This window comes from Nerophis lumbriciformis, linkage group LG11 (assembly GCF_033978685.3).
Source record: "Nerophis lumbriciformis linkage group LG11, RoL_Nlum_v2.1, whole genome shotgun sequence".
Taxonomy (NCBI): Eukaryota; Metazoa; Chordata; class Actinopteri; order Syngnathiformes; family Syngnathidae; genus Nerophis; species Nerophis lumbriciformis.
This window is the reverse complement of record NC_084558.2, coordinates 24945241-24965851: the sequence shown is the minus strand read 5'-3', so window position 1 is coordinate 24965851 and position 20611 is coordinate 24945241. Positions and strand designations below refer to the sequence as shown.

The window sequence follows — 20611 nt, the reverse complement described above, 5'->3', positions numbered from 1 at the left end:
ATGCATGTGTGTGTGTGTGTATGTGTGCAGAAGGGAGAAGACAATTAGCGCTGTAGACAGTGATAAAAGACTGATTGGATGCAGCAATCGACCTACCCAGCATTCTTAGACGGCCTATTTTGTCCATCAGCAGAGCGGAGACGATGTTGCCGGGCAGGACGGCCAGTGTGCCGAGGAAGTTGACGAAGTAGATCATGTAGGCGTTGTTGAAGTCGTCGCTGAAGTCCAGCATGCAGCCCTCCTTGTTGTGGAGGAAGGTGCTGTTCACCAGTTTGCAGTCCACAAGCCTGTACTTGAACAAGTCTAAAAGACATTTCACAACATATCATAACAATCTGGGGACAACTTACAATCACGCCCACTGGTGGTTGTGAGCAGCATAACGTGCTGCTATTCCATATTCATGTTCACGGTCGTTTTATATTTGCACTTCAACAGAGATCTGACAACTTAATTTTGTTTTTCCATGTTTTCATGTGAAAATGACAATGAATGACCTTTGACCTTAATATATAATCAAAGCAATATGATTGGAAGTGAATAAAGACATTCTATAAATTGTACTTGTTGACGCACTATTTACTCAAATACTGTAGTGGCCTCCACTGGAAAAGAGTGGGTGCTTCAATTCATATTCGGAGCTTCGTCCACTTTAATTAAAATAAACATCTCATCTCACTGCATATTAGAATTAATGAATTTAAATACATAATCACTAAATGACAAAGAAATTCATTGACATAACATTTACTCAAATACACATTATATAATAATAATTCTCTTTTCATTTATATGTATTATTATCCTTATCATATATTATTGAATATTACTATAAAATACATTAATCAGAATTAAAGGCCCTATATAATAACAACTTTTAAGAATATATTTTAGACGATTATATTTACATTATTAATATTAATACTTAATAACAATGCTAATTGTTATTTTCTATTCCAATTGTTATTAGTAATATTATTAATTATTTTTATTCCAATAATTATTGTTATTGTAATTATTTTCTACTCCATTTATTATTATTGTTACTATTATTATTGTTGATATTATTATTACTATCATTTTCGTCTTCAATTATTATTAGTATAATTGTCATAATAATTGTTATTATGGTCGGCTTTGTCCTCCCCAGAAATTGATATTATTATTTTCTACTTCAATTACTAATATTTTTTTTACTCCAAGTATCATTATTATTGTAATTATTTCCTACACCAATTATTATTATTTTTGTTATCATGTCCTCTTCCATTTTTTTTCCTACTCCAATTATTATTATTATGATTATTACTGTAACTATTTTCTACTCCAATTCTTGTTGTTCTTCTTTTTTTCCTTCAATTATTAATATTGTTATTATTTTCTACTCCAATAATTATTACTATTATTGTTTATATTAAAGGGTTACTTCTAATAGTGCCCCTTGTTCTTTGGAATTGATTGAATGAGTTGAGTCAAAAGTTGTTTGACTAAATACAAGATTTTGCCCAAAACATTCCAACATTTTTACATAAAGCTTTAAAAATGTTTGTTGTATTTTTTTATTAGAATATTTGTTGATACCATATCATGCCAAATATCATTTTGATCCAAGTAAAAAGTCACCATTCGTTGAGCAAATTACCATCTACCACTCGATGTCATCAAAAAAGGCTTCAATGATGTGTTTATGTTGGCATGGTAACGCCTCTGGCAGCACTAGTAACCCTGGGTTACTGATAACAGACGTCTCCACGGCGACCAGCTGGCCGAAAGTCTACTTCAAGCTGATTTAAATCCATAAATAGAGCAGTTACCTGTGTTGTAAAACAGGCTGGCGATGAAGGTGCAGTTCCTGAAGATGGTGTGCGTTGATGTGATGTCCTCAAAGTAGCACTCTTCAAAGATGGAGTCCTCAAACACCATAGACTTCATCTTTAGATAGAGGAACCTGAGGTAAAGAGCAGATGTACACTTGATCATGTGTGTGTTCGATTGTAGCGCTCCTATGTCGCGTCGACGTCACCCACTTGTCGTTAAAGTAGTAGCCTTGGCGGTGCACTTGGTTTTCCAGGGTGAAGTTAAAGGTGACGTGCTCGACACGCTCCTTGCTGAAGGTCTTAGTGCGGGACTCGTACTCCTGCTTCTGGATGTATTTGATCATGTCGGGGAACCACACGGTCAGGCCGTAGTAGCTGCAAACAGGCGTTAGGACGATCCATACACACACAACACGCTGGTATACAACATCAATCAGAACGCATAAGTGGTATCGATACCACTGCTGTATCGATACTGTAATTGTTAGTGTGTGTTTACCTGAATGACATGGTGAACCAAACAGCCATGAGCATGAAAGTGGTCCGTTTGTATTCCGGGGTGAAGCAGGCAACAATATTATTCCGAATCTGCAATCACATTTGTTTGTTTTAATCAATGTTTTTAAGGCTACATCTCCACAAAAAACACATCAAAACCATAACCAGGGGCGGTCATGTGCATGCCAAAGCAACAGGGGGAACTCTAACCCTAGGTCATGTAAACCAATCAGAAGCAAGAGGTAGATAAAGTGCCTCGTGTGGTGTGAATAATTAAAAAAAATACATCCAGAGGTTGCTTACAGCCACAGATGCTAATGCCAATGTTTTTCAATGGCTCCTTTACAGTAATCAACCACTTTGACTTCTGCTCACCTGCTGGGAGAGGCTCATGATTTTAAGTCTGTAGCGTTGCCAGACGGGCGTGTCGGTGCCACTGTCCACTAACTCATCCATCTGTTTCACCGTCTTGATGGTGGTGACCTAGGTGGAAAAGAAGGCTTCAATTAACAACCTGAATATCGATTTTTCTCGATTTCTACACTCCGTGCACAAAAATGGGATCAAAAAAACCTACTCAGAAAAGTCAAACGTTGTCTTTCACAGAGAGGCACCACTCATCACCATTGCAAATATATTAGTAGCAATTTCTTTATTTTCACTTTGAAAGATAAAAACAAGCGAGATGAGATTTTATTTATGTAGTTGCCTGATAACGGTACATGCTAATAGGCGTCTGTAACTGATAATCATCCACACTAATAACAATGGACACTATTAGGTGCCCAGTCATGGTGCCCACTAATGGGTGCCCAACTATTATAAACACAAATGGGTGCCCAACTATTATAAACACAAATGAGTACCCAACTATTATAAACATAAATAGATGCCCAACTATTATAAACACAAACTGTATATAAGTACCCAACTATAATAAACACATACTGTTTATAAGTACCAAACTATTATAAACACAAATAGGTACCCAACTATTATAAACACAAAAAGATACCCAACTATTATAAACACAAAAAGATACCCAACTATTATAAACACATAAATAAGCACCCAACTATTATAAACACATAAATAAGCGCCCAACTATTATAAACACATAAATACGTACCCAAGAATTATAAACATAAATAGGTACCCAACTATTATAAACACAAAAATAAGCACCCAACTTACAGTATATAAACACATAAATACGTACCTAGCTATGATAAACACATACATAAGTACCCAACTATTATAAACACAAAAAGATACCCAACTATTATAAACACATAAATAAGCACCCAACTATTACAAACACATAAATAAGCGCCCAACTATTATAAACACATAAATACGTACCCAAGAATTATAAACATAAATAGGTACCCAAATATTATAAACACAAAAATAAGCACCCAACCTACAGTATATAAACACATAAATATGTACCTAGCTATGATAAACACATAAATAAGTACCCAAGATTTATAAACATAAATAAGTACCCAACTATTATAAACACATAAATAAGCACCCAACTATTATAAACACATCAATAAGTACCCAACTATTATAAAAACATCAAAAAGTACCCAACAAATATAAACACATCAATACGTACCCAACTATTATAAACACATCAATAAGTACCCAACTATTATAAACACATCAATAAGTACCCAACTATTATAAACACATAAATAAGCACCCAACTATCATAAACACATAAATAAGCGCCCAACTATTATAAACACATCAATAAGTACCCAACTATTATAAACACATCAATAAGTACCCAACTATTATAAACACATAAATAAGCACCCAACTATTATAAACACATAAATAAGCGCCCAACTATTATAAACACATAAATAAGCACCCAATTATTATAAACACATAAATGAGCACCCTACTATTATAAACACATGAATAAGTACCCAACTATTATAAACATAAATAGGTGCCCAACTATAATAAACACATAACTAAGTACCCAATAATTATAAACATAAATATGTACCCAACTATAATAAACACAAATAGGTACCCAATGTATGTAAACATAAATAGGCACCTAATAATGGTGCACATGTATAAGTTAGGTACCTAAAATCATACATGTAAATAGGTGCCCAATTATTATATACATTAATAGGTGCCTGATAATTACACACAGATAAATATAACAATATTTGTGCACACTTACAGGTGCATAATAATTATAGAGGCCCAAAGATAAAAAGTTAAAAAGTTAAAGTACCAATGATTGTCACACACACACTAGGTGTGGCGAGATTATTCTCTGCATTTGACCCATCACCCTTGATCACCCCCTGGGAGGTGAGGGGAGCAGTGGGCAGCAGCGGTGGCCGCGCCCGGGAATCATTTTGGTGATTTAACCCCCAATTCCAACCCTTGATGCTGAGTGCCAAGCAGGGAGGTAATGGGTCCCATTTTTATAGTCTTTGGTATGACTCGGCCGGGGTTTGAACTCACAACCTACCGATCTCAGGGCGGACACTCTAACCACTAGGCCACTGAGTAGGTATGCTGCACACTAATAGGTGTATGACATCTAGAGGGACCCAATAATGGTGCATACTAAGAGGAAGATGATAATTATAGGGGCCCAATAATGGTGCACACTAAGAGGTACATGATAATTATAGGGGCCCAATAATGGTGCACACTAAGAGGTACATGATAACTATAGGGGTCCAATATTGGTGCACAGAAAGATATTCTCCTAAGAAAGGCAAAGATTTCCCATCACTTCATCTTTGATTGTTAATAACATATTGGACTGACAGAGAAGATAGTAGTTGTTCCACATTAGAAGTTATATTGGACTGACAGAGAAGATAGTAGTTGTTCCACATAAGAAGGAATGATGACTAACACAAATGTAACTATCATGTTGGTGTACTCACAGTGAAGACTTTTTCTGGGTGTCCCTTGGCTCTCATGTTGGTGTCGTGAACTTGCTTCAGAATCATCCAGCCTTCATCGTGTTTTCCATTCTGTCAGGAAAGAAAAGACATGTGATTCTCTCACTTTTCAAGTCCTACGTGTAATATGTTGTTGTTGTTAGCGCCTTATGTCAGCTGACCTCCAGGTAGAAGCGTGGGCTCTCTGGCATGGCGCTGAGGGCAGCGATGGCGGCTACGGAGGGAAAGGCACACACTAATACGAACACACGCCAGCTGTGGAACTGATAGGCTGAGCCCATTTGGAAGCTCCATCCTGACAGAACAGAACAAAACACAATCATTTTTTGCAATGAGAATATTAATATAACTTGCATTCCTCAATGAGCTGAACCGACCATAGTGAGGGATGATGGCCCAGGCCATGGCCGACGCGTAAATCCCACCAATCATCCAGAACATGCAGAGCCAACTGAGGTGCTCGCCTCGCTTCTCTTGTGACAGAAACTCGGAATAGTAGGAGAAGACGATGGGGATGGAGCCTCCGATGCTGCAGAGAAGGGACAAGACGTGAGACCCTTACCTGCTTTTTTCTTCAAGATTTTTTGGAGGTTGATAATTACCCAACACCTGACAGGAGCCTGCAGAAGAGGAAGGTGCTGTATCCTTGCACGAAGGACGAGAAGAAGGAGAAGATGCTGTTGATGGACAGGGAGATGAGGAGAGACTGTCGGCGGCCGATGCGGTCGGCCAGAGCTCCCCAGAGGAACGCGCCCACCATCATGCCGAAATACACAATCAGACCTGAAAGACAACACAACACACTAGTATGCAGTTTGGTGCAGCATCTAATGATCAAAGAAATACTTGTACCGTACATAAATAATGCAATTCAAATAATTATATTTAGAAATGCAATTTTCATAATTATTTTGTTTAAAAAAATGTTGACCTTGATTGTGTTGCATAATTGCCACTATAATATTATAAATATTATATTATGATAATATATCCTAAATAGGTTTAAAACAGTCTGCTATTGTAATATTCATGCTATTACTATCAAAAATTCGGGTGTTTATGTTATGTTTGTCATTGTGGACCAATTCAAATTTGCTAATGCTAATTGTTATTTTATATTCCAATTGTTATTAGTAAAATTATTAATTAATTTTTTTCCAATAATTATTGTAATTATTTTCTACTCCATTTATTATTATTGTTACTATTGCTATTATTGATATTATTATCATTATCATTTTCATCTTCAATTATTATTAGTATAATTAACATAATAATTATTACCATGATTATTTTCTACTAATATATATATTTTTTTTTACTCCAAGTATCATTATCATTGTAATTATTTTCTACACCAGTTATTATTTTTCTTATCATGTCCTATTCCATTTTGTTTCTACTACAATTATTATTATCATTATTATTATAGTAACTATTTTCTACTCCAATTCTTGTTCTTCTTCTTCTTATTTTTTTCCTTCAATTAATAATATTATTATTATATTTGACTCCAATTATTATTACTATTATTATTATTATTAATATTATTAAATGGTTACTTCTAATAGTGCCTCTTGTTCTTTGGAATTTATTAAATGAGTTAAGTCACAAGTTGGTGCAAATTTGGTGCAAAACAAGATAAAGGTGCACCTCCGTAACATTTGTTTGCCATGTTTCGTCATTCCATCTCATATTTGCATACAAATGGAGCCATATGCATCCTCATTTCAAACATTTGATAGTTTGGTCTTCTCATGGGTTTAAAAATGTCTGCCATAGTAAAATTCATAATATTTATGCTAATTTTTGATGGACACAGTCAATCAAGTTGCCATTAAATATTTAAAATTATTAATTTGATACATCACTTATTTTGTGAAGATATTTAATCAATATGTTAAAATATACTCCAAGGTTTCTCATTGTCATCCCATTGGGTTGAGTTTTTCCTCGCCCTGATGTGGGATCTGAGCCGAGGATGTCGTTGTGGCTTGTGCAGCCCTTTGAGACACTAGTGATTTAGGGCTATATAAGTAACCTTTGATTGATTGATTGATTGATTGAAATAAAGAAATTGAATTATCTAAATATAAAGTAGAAAGTAATACTAGAATAATAGAATAATACTGACAAATTGTGTGTTTATGTTATGTATATTATTGTGGAACTATTGAAATTTGGTGCAACCCGGATAAAGGTGTGCTTCTGTAATATTTTTCATCCTTTTTCCCTAATTTCTCCTCATCTCTGGGTGCAAATGCAGCTATTTGTTGTTGTTGTTTCTAATATTTTGAACAAATCATAGTGTTGCAATATAAGAATACAAATAGGTCTGCCATAGTATTATTAATAATGTCAAAAAGGGTAACTAAAATACTAGAAACACCCATTCATACACCAATAAATGTATTATTATTAATTTATAAAATAACATATTTTGAAGAAGAAAAAAAAAAATATATATATATACAATAATAAATAATGGGTTTATTCGTGTAAAAAATAGAATGAGCTTGTCAAATTGTGTGTATGTTATGTTTGTCATTGTGGACCAATTCATATTTGGCGCAAAACCGGATAAATGTGCGCTTCTGTAACTTTTTTTGCCATTTTTCTCAGATTTATTCTCACCTTTACATACACATGTAGCCATATGTACCCTATATTCAAACATTTGTTAGTTTGGCCTTGGTGGAAGTCTGTCCTCTAATGGGGTTGAAAATGGCTGCCATAGTAACATTGAAATGATTAATGCTATAATTTGAGGCACACTGTCACTCAAGTTGCCATGAAATAATTGGAATTATTAATTTGTGGAGAAAAAAAATATGTACAAAAAAATATATATTATAATAATGGTAATAACAGGATAATAAAGTAATAATGACTAATTGTGTATCTATGTTTTTATGATTGTGGACCTTTTCAAATTTGGTGCAAAACCGGATAAAAATGTGTTTCTGTGACTTTATTTTTAAATTTGCCATTTTCCCTACTTTCTCGTAATATACAGGTATATGTACAAATACAATTTGTTGGTCCTCCATTAAAGACACAATAAGTGATTCAGGCGCGTGTGAACATACCCAGCATGCTCTTGTTGGGTTCAGACAGACACATGTCCTTCTCGGCGCTGGGGAGGACGAAGCCGACCACAAAGATCTCCACGCCGTCGGCCATCAGCGCCAGGCCCAGCACAAAGTAGAGGGTCCACTGGAACTTTCCGTGTCCGCACTCCTGCAGGATGGTCTCGTACTGCTGGGCCAGCTCCTCCTGGTCCTTCCTCCTCTGCGCCTCCGACACGCCGATGTCTTGGAACTGCTGAGCGCCGGCCGCCACCGAGCCGGGCCCGCCTGCCAGGCTGCCCTTGCCCGAGTCAGCCCTGGGAATGCCCTGGTACTCGCCCTCATAGATCTCGTCGTCCTCGTCGTGGCCCTCGGTGGAGTCGCTGTGGCCGCCCTCGTCGTCCTCGTTGGCCGCTTGGCTGTCGCCGCGGTAGTAGCCGCCGCCGTCCTGGCCGCCCTGCGCCGGGTAGTCGTCATCGTCGTCCTCCTCGAAGCGGCTGTAGGAGCGCCGGCTGTACTCGTCGTTCATGCGGTCCACCGAGCGGCCCACCTTCTTGGAGGCCTGGCGCTTGACCTCCTTGGCGATGTCTTTGGCACCTTTGATGAAGGCGGTTCGGTTCTGATAGCCGTCCTCCATCTTGCGAGGTTGGGAGATGAACCGATTTGAGGATTCTGGCCACCTGGATCTTCTGTCTGACGGGTGAATCCCTCACAGAATCCTTTGGAAGACGATAAAGATTAAAGCCTCGATCAGATATTGATATCGCATACAAGCAAAAAAATCGTCTTAGATCAGCTTGTATCTACAATATCCGATATAAGCACACATTGGTCTTTTCTTATATTTTATTTATGTCATTTACAAAAGGTAAACATAGTAGGTTAAAGGCTACTAGGAGCTACACAACAGCCAAGCACACAATATCACACAAGCTAGACATACGTAATAAGTGTCCTTAATTAAACAATATTGCAACATTTGTTGTTATGCACAAGTATCAAAATAGATAAACTGTAATGGGGCGGTATAGCTCGGTTGGTAGAGCGGCCGTGCCAGCAACTTGAGGGTTGCAGGTTCGATCCCCGCTTCCGCCATCCTAGTCACTGCCGTTGTGTCCTTGGGCAAGACACTTTACCCACCTGCTCCCAGTGCCACCCACACTGGTTTAAATGTAACTTAGATATTGGGTTTCACTATGTAAAGCGCTTTGAGTCACTTGAGAAAAAGCGCTATATAAATATAATTCACTTCACTTCACTAATAAGTATTAGAAAGTATCCAGTAACAAATGTGTCTGCATCATTCAACTTACAGCGCCATGAGCTTAAGGTCACAAATTATTGTGAACACTAGGTGTCGCCAAAAAACTAAATTACCACTCCACTTCAATTTAAAGACAGTGGTTTTCGTACCTACCATTGCTCTCTGAGTAATTTGACTTGATCAAACTTTTTCTAACATTCCACACCACAAAATAATAAAAGTATGTGATATGATTTGTGCTGATATCGAATCCGATTGATATCAGTATCGGCCATTACTTAAGATTGTATTATCGGCATGGTGTCAGAAATGATACATTTACAAGGGACACATTTACAAAAGGTAAACATGGTAGGCTACATACTAGGCGCTAGCAGCTACACAACAGCTAAGCACACAATAGCACACAAGCTAGACATATGTAATAAGTGTCCTTAATTGAACAATATTGCCACATTTGTTAATATGAACAAGTATCAAAATAAATATACTGTAATAAGTATTAAAAAGTATCCAGTAACAAACGTGTCTGCATCATTCAATTTACAGCGCCATGAGCTTAAGGTCACAAATTATTGTGAACACTCGGTGTCGCCGAAAAACAAAATGACCACTACACTTCAATTTAAAGACAGCTCGCTAGTGTTTTCCGTACCTACCGTTGCTGTCTGAGTAATTTGACTTGATCAAACCTTTTATAACATTCCACACCACAAAATAATAAAAAAGTATGTGATAGGATTTGTGCTGATATCGAATCCGATTAATATCAGTATCGGCCAATACTTAAGGTTATATCATCGGTATCGTATCAGAAGTGATCAAATGTTGTATCGGGACACATTTACGAAAGGTAAACATGGTAGGCTATATACTAGGAGCTAGCAGCTACACGACAGCTAAGCACACAATATCACACAAGTTAGACATATGTAATAAGTGTCCTTAATTGAACAATTTTGCGGTAAAACACCACATCTGTCAATAAAAACAAGTTTAAAACACTGATAGTTACATATTACTTACACATGCCAAGTCTCCAAGGTAGATTAGAAAGTATCCAGTAACAAAAGTGTCTGCATCATGGAACATACGGCGTCATGAGCTTAAGGTTTACCAGCAATGGATGGAAAATGAAAACACTGTACAGTGCGAGCATTGTGTTTCCGTCCTGGCTGCTCAATACAATATGGCGACCACATTAGTAAATGCATTTTTTGTTAACCTATGTTTACACGTGTATGGCTGTTGAGAATGTAATAATAGTATTAAAGAAAAAAAAATTTTTCTTTGCTACCTTTTTTTTTTTTTTTCGCAAAATAAGCTGAAAAATGTTATAATAATAACAACCGTAGCCTTGTACAGTACAGCACTGTACTGTACTGTACGCACGTCTCTATCCAGGCTGCTCAGTACAAGATGGTGACCATAATGTACACTGCCAGAAAGTCATCAGTATTTGGTGGTAACGTACTGTAAGTGTCCGTCACTTCTTTTTACACTTGAATGACAGCTCAAATGGTCCCTGAAAAGTCCTGGACAGTTAGTTAAAGGCGACGGTTTAACCCTGGAACTGACCACATCTATGTTTCCCGTGGAAGAAGATGTTTTGCCGTTTGAGGCAGACTGAGGATAAATGTGTGCAGATTTGGACTTTTGGCCGTGAAGGACTGCGTGAAAAGCTCCCAGCTAAGCGAGCGCTGACGTTGTTTACCCACCACCAACAAATGGAGGCACAGGACGTTGAAACAAGTCAGGCGTGAAATTGAGAAAAGTGATTTAGTCGCCGCCTGCAAACCCAACAAGCAGCATTCATGTCTTGGCTTTATGTGGAATGTTTGTGCTGCAGTGTCTTTCCTTGTTTTGGTCCTTGAGGGCCACCGTACTCATGCATGGAAAGTGTTGTGCTTGTCATTAAACCTCTGAAGGCTGCAGCAAACACCTGCAGTTAATCACTTCCTGAGTTTGGCCAAAGGTGATTGGCTTAATCTGGCCCATGAATGACATCAGACATCAATAACAGCCGCCCACTTCTGTCATATAGAGCAGTGTTTTTCAACCACTGTGCCACGGCGTGAGATACAGTCTGGTGTGCCGTGGGAGATTATGTAATTTCACCTATTTGGGTTAAAAATATTTTTGGCAAACCAGTAATTATAATCTGCAAATGTGCCGTTGTTGAGTGTCGGTGCTGTCTAGAGCTCGGCAGAGTAACCGTGTAATACTCTTCCATATCAGTAGGTGGCAGCAGGTAGCTAATTGCTTTGTAGATGTCAGGAACATGGTTTGTCGTGATCACAATATGCAGATGACAACGTGCAGGTAAAAAGGTATCTAATGCTTAAATTAAAAATAAACAAAATGCAAGTGCCGCTAAGAAAAGGCATTGAAGCTTAGGGAAGGCTATGCAAAACGAAAGTAAAACTTAACTGGTTGCAAAGTAAACAATAACAGAATGCTGGACGACAGCAAAGACTTACTGTGGAGCAGACGGCGTCCACAAAGTACATCCGAACATGACATGACAATCAACAATGTCCGCCCAAAGAAGGATAGCGACAACTTAAATAGCCTTGATTGCTAAAACAATGCAGGTGCGGGGAATAGCGCTCAATAAAGACATGAAATTGCTACAGGAAAATACCAACAAAACAGGAAAGGCCACCAAAATAGGAGTGCAAGACAAAAACTAAAACACTACACACTGGAAGACACCAAAAAACTCCAAATAAGTCACAGCGTGATGTGACAGGTCGTGACAGTACACCTACTTTGAGACAAGAGCTATAGTGATGCATGGTTGGTTATGGTTTGAATTCAGATCCAACACTTGTGAGAACAACTTTTTATTGTCAATATCAGCTGCTGAGTTTCATTTTTTAATGATTTCTGCTGGTGGTGTGCCTCCACATTTTTTCAATGAACAAAATGTGCCTTGGCTCAAAAAAGGTTGAAAAACACTGATATAGAGGATCTTTGACTCGTGTTTTTGTTTTTTTGCAGTAAGTTCTAAAAAACAGCAACGCACCCCTGCAATATAGAGGATCTTTGACTGGTGTTTTTTTTTTAGTAAGTTTTTAAAAACAGATAAGGACTCCTGTCTTACAGAGGATCTTTAACAAATGTTTTTACAGCAAGTCCTTAAAAACAACAGCACACTCCTGTCGTATAAAAGATCTTTGCCTTGAGGTTTTTTTTTCAGAAAGTTTTTTTTTTTTTTTTTTTTTAAAGCAGTGCGCTCCTTTAATAGCAAGGATCTTTGACTTTTGTTCTAAAAAAACAGCAGAGCACTCCTGCCATAGTCCATCCATCCATTTTCTACCGCTTGTCCCTTTCGGGGTTACGGGGGGTGCTGGAGCCTATCTCAGCTGCATTCGGGCGGAAGGCGGGGTACACCCTGGACAAGTCGCCACCTGCCATAGTGTTTTTAGTAATTTAAAAAAAACTAGAGCACTCCTGCCATTTAGAGGATCTTTGACTAGTGTTTTTGCAGTAGGTCCTTAAAAAAAAAACAGAGCGCCCCTGTCATATAGAGGATCTTTGACTTGTGTGTTTTCCAGTAAGTTTTTTAATAAAGCAGTGCGCTCCTTTAGTACGGAGATCTTTAACTAGTGTTTTTTGTAGTAGGTCCTGAAAAACAACAGAGCGCTCCTGTCATATAAAGGATATTTGACTTTAGGATTTTTTCCAGTAAGTTTAAAAAAAAAATTTTTTTTAAAGCATTGTGCTACTTTTTTTTTTTTTTTTTTTTTTGTGTGTCCTGTCCAGCTTCTCAGGCAAATCATATAGTTGATGTAGATGCCCATATCGGCTGTTCAGATTTACTTTACAAAAGAGAAGTGTAGCATACTTCTCTTGTTGCCTTATTTGTATTTGACTTTATTAAATGTATTTATATTATCATTTAGTGCAGCCGGGCCGGAGCAGGAGGGGATAGAAAGAGAAAAAAAAAGAAGACAGAGGGGGAAATTGTGGGGACAAGAGGGGGATTAGACAGAGAGACAAAAACAACAACAGCAAACAACAACAACAACAACAATAGAGCAACATCAGCAAATATGACATGTACAAATATGATGGTAAAAGTAATAGCAAATAAGCAGTTAGCGAAAAATAAAAAATAATACAGAAATGACAATGAGCATTATTACACTACAAATGGATCAATACAAATACCAATAGAAATAGCGCTATTGATAATGAACAATACCAATAATTTACCTTTATTATCAACAATACAGTTGTTTAAATGCAACAATACATATACGTAATGATAACTTGAGATACGAAAGAATGCAGAAAAATGGAGGGGGAGAAAGAGAAGCAACCTACATTAACCTTGTAGATTGTTATAGTCACAATCGGTTAAGCTTTGTCAGTGTGCCATGTGTTACACCCAGTTTACCCTAGGGCAACAACGTTAATATATGTTTGATGAAACGTGATTATGTGCATGAGTGTAAGTATGCATATGTACTTGTATATGTACAGAATGTGTATATGTGTTTGTACAGTGAATGTATATGTACAGTATGTGTATGTTTGTATATTGAATGTGCGTGTGGATGTACGAACATTAGGTAGGTAAATATGTACTGTATTTGTGTATGTATGTGGGAGCGTAGGTATCTATGTACGTATGTGAGCATATGTGAATTTGCATGTACAATACATTCGACTCCCAGAGTGCGTGGGAGCCAGAGCACGGCCCCATCACCCCCAAGAGCCCAACCCACAAACAGGAGGCGTGGTGCATTGTGCTACTTTAATACCAAGGATCTTTAAATTCTGTTCTAAAAATTCTGTTCAGAGCACCCCTTTCATATAGAGGATCTTTAACTAGTGCTTTTTCCTTACAAACAACAGAGCTCCCTTGTCATATAAAAGATCTTTGACTTGAGTTTTTTTTCAGTAAGTTTTTTATAAAGCAGTGTGCTCTTTTAATACAGAGGATCTTTGACTCCTGTTCTAAAAAAAACAACAGAGCACTCCTGTTATATAGACGATCTTTGACTGGTATTTTTTGTAAGTATTTAAAAACAGTACAGCACTCCTGTCATATAGAGAAGCTTTAACTAGTGTTTTTAATAGGTCCTTCAAAACAACAGAGGGCCCCTGTCATGTTGAGGATCTTTGACCTGTGTTTTTAGTAAGTTTTTACAAACAACACAGCCCTCCTGTATAGAGGATCTTTTTTGCAGTCGGTCCTTAAAAACAGCAGAGCGCTCCTGTCATTTAAATGATCTTTCACAACCATTTTTTTAGTAAGTTCTTAAAAGGCAGAGCCCTCTTGTCCTATAGAGGATCTTTGGCCTGTGTTTTTGCAGTAAATCCTTAGAAACAGCAGAGTGCTCCTGTCATTTAAAGGATCCTTTTTTTGACATAAGTTCTTGCAGTGTGCTCCTGTCATATAGAGAATCTTTGGCCTGTGTTTTTGGAGTAGGTATTTGAAAAAAAGACAACACTCCTGTAGTATAGAGGATTTTTACTAGTTTTTTTGCAGTAGATTTTTAAAACATTAGAGCACTCCTGTCATATGGAAGATCTTTGACTAGCGTTTTTTTTTTTTATAATAGGTTATTTTAAAACACAGAGTACTCCTGTCATATAAAGGATCTTTTCCCAGTGTTTTGGCAGTAGGGCCTTGAAAATAGCAGCGCGCTTCTGTCAGATAAAGGCTCTTTGACTAGGTTTTTTTTTTTTTCAGTTAGTTCTTAAAAACAGAAGATCGCTCCTGTCACATAGTGGATCTTTGGCTAGTTGTTTTTCTCAGTAAGTTCTCAAAAACAGCAACGCACTCCTGTTATATAGAGAATGTTTGGTCAGCATTTTAGCAGTAGGTCTTTGAAAACTGCAGAGTGCGCCTGTCAGATAGGGGATCTTTGACAAACTTTTTTTTTGCAGTAGATTTTTCTAAAGCAGTTGAATGGAAGGATCTTTGGCCTGCCTTTTTTGCAGTAGGTCCTTACAAAATAGCTGAGCGCTCCTGTCGTATAGAGGATCTTTAACTACAATTTATTTTATTTTTGCAGTCTTTCTTTATGTAACTGAGCGCTCTTGTCTTTTACAGGATATTTGTCTACAATTTTTTTTAAAGCTCGTCCTTAAAACAGCAGAGGGCTCCTGTCATATTGAGGATCTTTGATTAGCGTTTTCTTTTTGCGGTAGGTTATCAAAAACAGCAGAGTGCTCCTATCCTATAGAGGATTTCAGCATTTTTTTCCCAGTATGTTCCAAAAAATTAGCAAAGCGTTCTTGTTACGTAGAGGATCTTTGACGAGCATTTTTCTTTTCAGCAGGTCCTCAAAAAAGGCAGGGTGCTCCTGCCATATTGAGGATCTTTGATGAACATTTTTTTTCTGCAGCTGGTCCTTCCAAAACAGCTGAGCGCTCCTCTGATATAGAGGATCTTTGACTAGAGTTTTTTATTTATTTGTGCAGTATTTTCTTATGTAACTGAGCGCTCTTGTCATGTACAGGATATTTGTCTAGATTTTTTTTGCAGCAGTTCCTTAAAACAGCAGAGGGCTCCTGTCATATTGAGGATCTTTGATTAGCGTTTTCTTTTTGCGGTAGGTTATCAAAAACAGCAGAGTGCTCCTATCACATAGAGGATCTTTGGTCAGCATTTTTTTTCAATGTGTTCCAAAAAAACAGCAAAGCGTTCTTGTCATGCAGAGGATCTTTGACGAGCATTTTTCTTTTCAGCAGGTCCTCAAAAAGGGCAGGGTGCTCCTGCCATATTGAGGATCTTTGATGAAATTTTTTTTTCTGCAGCTGGTCCTTCTAAAACAGCTGAGTGCTCCTCTGATATAGAGGATCTTAGACAACAGTTTTGGGTTTTTTTTGCAGTATTTTTTATGTAACTGAGCGCTCTTGTCATGTACAGGATATTTGTCGAGAATTTTTTTGAAACAGGTCCTTAAAACAGCAGAGGGCTCCTGTCATATTGAGGATCTTTGATTAGCGTTTTCTTTTTGCGGAAGGTTATCAAAAACAGCAGAGTGCTCCTATCACATAGAGGATCTTTGGTCAGCATTTTTTCAATATGTTCCAAAAAAACAGCAAAGCGTTCTTGTTATGTAGAGGATCTTTGACGAGCATTTTTCTTTTCAGCAGGTCCTCAAAAAGGGCAGGGTGCTCCTGCCATATAGAGGATCTTTGATGAACATTTTTTTTTTTGCAGCTGGTCCTTCCAAAACAGCTGAGCACTTTTCTGATATAGAGGATCTTTGACTAGAGTTTTTAATTTATTTGTGCAGTATTTTTTTTATGTAACTGAGCGCTCTTGTCATGTACAGGATATTTGTCTAGAATTGTTTTGCAGCAGGTCCTTAAAACAGCAGAGGGCTCCTGTTATATTGAGGATCTTTGATTAGCGTTTTCTTTTTGCGGAAGGTTATCAAAAACAGCAGAGTGCTCCTATCACATAGAGGATCTTTGGTCAGCATTTTTTTTCAATATGTTCCAAAAAAACAGCAAAGCGTTCTTGTTATGTAGAGGATCTTTGACGAGCATTTTTCTTTTCAGCAGGTCCTCAAAAAGGGCAGGGTGCTCCTGCCACATTGAGGATCTTTGATTAGCGTTTTCTTTTTGCGGTAGGTTATCAAAAACAGCAGAGTGCTCCTATCACATAGAAGATCTTTGGTCAGCATTTTTTTTCAGTATGTTCCAAAAAAACAGCAAAGCATTCTTGTCATGTAGAGGATCTTTGACGAGCATTTTTCTTTTCAGCAGGTCCTCAAAAAGGGCAGGGTGCTCCTGCCATATTGAGGATCTTTGATGAACATTTTTTTTTTGCAGCTGGTCCTTCCAAAACAGCTGAGCTTTGACTAGAGTTTTTTTTATTTATTTGTGCAGTATTTTTTTATGTAACTGAGCGCTCTTGTCATGTACAGGATATTTGTCTAGAATTGTTTTGCAGTAGGTCCTTAAAACAGCAGAGGGCTCCTGTCATATTGAGGATCTCAGCATTTTCTTCCCCAGTATGTTCCAAAAAAAAAACCAGCAGAGCGTTCTTGTTATGTAGAGGATCTTTGACGAGCATTTTTTTTTTCAGCACGTTCTCAAAAAAGGCAGGGTCCTCCTGCCATATAAAGGATCTTTGATGAAGGTTTTTGTTTTTTTTGCCACATGTTAGATTCCGGTAATTGACCTCACCATCTGCTTCTGATCAGTTTAGTCACGTACGCTTTAGAGGGTCATTCATCGGCTATGACTTTTCTTTCCCTTCATTCACTCCTAAGTACTTTTCTTTTATCATACTAGGATACTACACATGTTCCTCACTTGATTAACATGTTTTAACACACTTGATTACTATGATCAACATACGTGATTAACTATTTTGTGATTCCAATCTTTGATTACACTCTGGAGTATATAACTGATTATATATCTGGGCCCTTCGGTTGTGCCGTGCATAGGTGCATACACACTAGGTGTTAGGACCAGAGGGCTTCCACTAAACTCAACAGGTCCTTCCAAAACAGCTGAGCGCTCCTGTCAAGTTGAGGATCTTTGACTAACGTTTTTTTTCTGCAGTATAAAAAAAGCAGAGCGCTCCCATCATATAGAGAATCTTTGGCCAGCATTTTTATCCAGTAAGTTCCTAAAAACAGCAAAATTTTCTTGTCACATGTTTGCAGTATATATATATATATATATATATATATATATATATATATATATATATATATATATATATATATATATATATATATATTTAAACAGCAGAACACTCTTGTCAGAGGATCTCAGTCAATATTTTTGTCAGTAGGTCCTTAAGCTGATTGCCTATGCGGAGGATCTTTGACTAGCGTTTTGATTTTTTGTTTTATGGTGTAGGTCTTCAAACATAGCGGGGATGTTGTCACATACTAGCATCCTTAGGGGTCCTTTGACTTGCCTTTTATTTTTGCAGTCGACCCTTATAAACGGCACAGCCCTCCCGACGTATAGAGGATCTTTGACTGGCGTCTTTTCAGTAGCTTGTAGATCGTGTTGTGTGAGGACATACAACACTGTTTGTGTGTAAAATGACACCAATGATCAGATCATTGAGTACAGTAATATGTCTCCTAATGTAATGAAGCAGGTGTGCGCGCTTTTCTTCTATTTTCTCCAACATGAGACACTGCAGGAGCGACTCTGAAAGGATAATTGATCAATAATGAGCAACAGCTGAGTTTGCTCCATCATATTTGCATGTGCATTGTGTGTGGCAGGCAGCGCAGGTGCAAGAGTCATATTGTGCAAATGAAGCCTCCATAATGTCTCTCTGCTCCCGGGAAGGGAAAAAAAGGCCGAGCATCGCAAACACACACACACACACACACACATTTTTATATATATATATATATTTTTTTTCATGTGCAAATACACACGCAGGTGGAAATAATGTGAGTGGCTATAAGAGCTAAATCCAGCTTGTCACGATTTGAATGAGAAGGCAGGCCCAACACACACACCCAGGAAAACAAATGGTGCGTTAATTGTTGCGTGGAAAAGAACACACCCATCGTCTCTCCCCCCCACTTGGCGTGCGGGTGAAACGTCAATCAAGATACGGAAAAGAGGCGCCATGATTGGCAACATTGATATTTGGTAAATATGACGACTCACCCCGTGAAGCCTGCGACGTCTCAACCCTGGTGAGGATGAGGATGGTGGCGGTGAGGAGGAGGAAGAGGAGGAGGCTGTTGCTGTGAAGCGAGTGATGATGATGCTGTGGAGAAGCCCACGCCTTCCACACACACACAGTCATCACGACCGTGCCCCCCTCCCCCTCTTGGCGCACATACGCACACATTGTCATTACATGCATTTTTTTTTTTTATGTTTCCGTTACAGTGCGAAGCAAACGTCGTCACGTGATCACACGATCGACCGCACAGTCGCGCCGAATACGTGTGGACACGCACGTGCGGGCACACCTGACTCCCGTTGCCATGGCGACCACTCGCCGCACCAGTCCGACTTGCAGCAATCAAGTGCCACGGCCGGGCGAGGTGATAAAGTGCAATGTAACTGTCACATGACGTCATCGCGCGTCACCGTGTGAAGATGCAAATGAGAAGCTGGTGGATCCACCTGCTTGCTAACTGAACAGATTGCCAGATAAATATAATTGGCATTTGAGTGTTGGCCCTGTGATGAGATGGCGACTTGTCCAGGGTGTACTCCGCCTTCCGCCTATGTGCAGCTGAGATAGGTTCCTGCAACCCCGAACAGGACAAGCGGTAGAAAATGGATGGATGGATACTATAGTACAGTTCTCAAACTGTGGTATGCCAAATAATTACTTTGTCATTTTGGCATATTCAAACAGTGTTACTGTTCAAACTGTGTGTAATGCTACAATTGTAAATATACTTATTAAATTAAACCTCTGCCTTGCTTTTCATGAATACTTAGGCTGACTATGCTACTGTATTTTAATGTTGGTCATTTATGGGGCAGTACTCTGTGAAAAAAGTTTGAGAACCACTGCTAAAGTACAACCCTGCAGGGTAGACACCCACAACGTATCCGCAGGGCATCTATTGTAGGTTTAAAAATGGCCCAACGTTAAGAAAGTTGATAGAAAAATACTATTTTTGGTCCATTTTGACATCTCAAGTGCTGGTAAAAACCAGCAAAGTCTGAACATGAAACATGAACTAATATAAATGTCAGCAACAAACAAAATTGACCACAACTGGAAGAAAATTCTCACCAAGCTTGTTAATGACTAAAGTTATGGTTGAATCCAAAACTAATTTTTAATAGATGTACAAGCATCACTTTATGATTTTGAAAATTATTTATACTATACTTCATGATGCTGTTTAAATACTAACTTGTCATATTTTCAACCAATCAGAATCCGGAAATAGTTCAGTTTGTGTCAAATATTGTCTAAAATATTTATTTTTTTAAAACAGTTTACCAGTTAAATATTTCAAAGCTAAAATAAATAACCTAAGCTGCAAAGACATTTTTTGCTCAAAACGTTTCAATCAGAAATTT

General features: G+C 38.0%; 1 protein-coding gene across 1 annotated transcript in view; it reads right to left on the bottom strand.

Annotated features, from left to right (window-relative positions):
• LOC133610593 (synaptic vesicle glycoprotein 2A-like) overlaps positions 1-19383 on the bottom strand; it is a 28599-nt gene extending 9216 nt beyond the window's left edge. The window contains exons 1-11 of the mRNA XM_061967007.2: positions 19226-19383; positions 8359-9056; positions 5872-6052; positions 5647-5798; positions 5431-5564; positions 5252-5341; positions 2691-2798; positions 2317-2405; positions 2028-2192; positions 1815-1948; positions 97-303 (exon numbers count right to left, since the gene is read on the bottom strand). Coding sequence (XP_061822991.1) covers positions 97-303; positions 1815-1948; positions 2028-2192; positions 2317-2405; positions 2691-2798; positions 5252-5341; positions 5431-5564; positions 5647-5798; positions 5872-6052; positions 8359-8974 — 1876 coding nt within the window. The 5' untranslated portion in view covers positions 8975-9056; positions 19226-19383. The remainder of the gene's footprint in view (positions 1-96; positions 304-1814; positions 1949-2027; positions 2193-2316; positions 2406-2690; positions 2799-5251; positions 5342-5430; positions 5565-5646; positions 5799-5871; positions 6053-8358; positions 9057-19225) is intronic.
• Positions 19384-20611: the final 1228 nt, after the last annotated feature.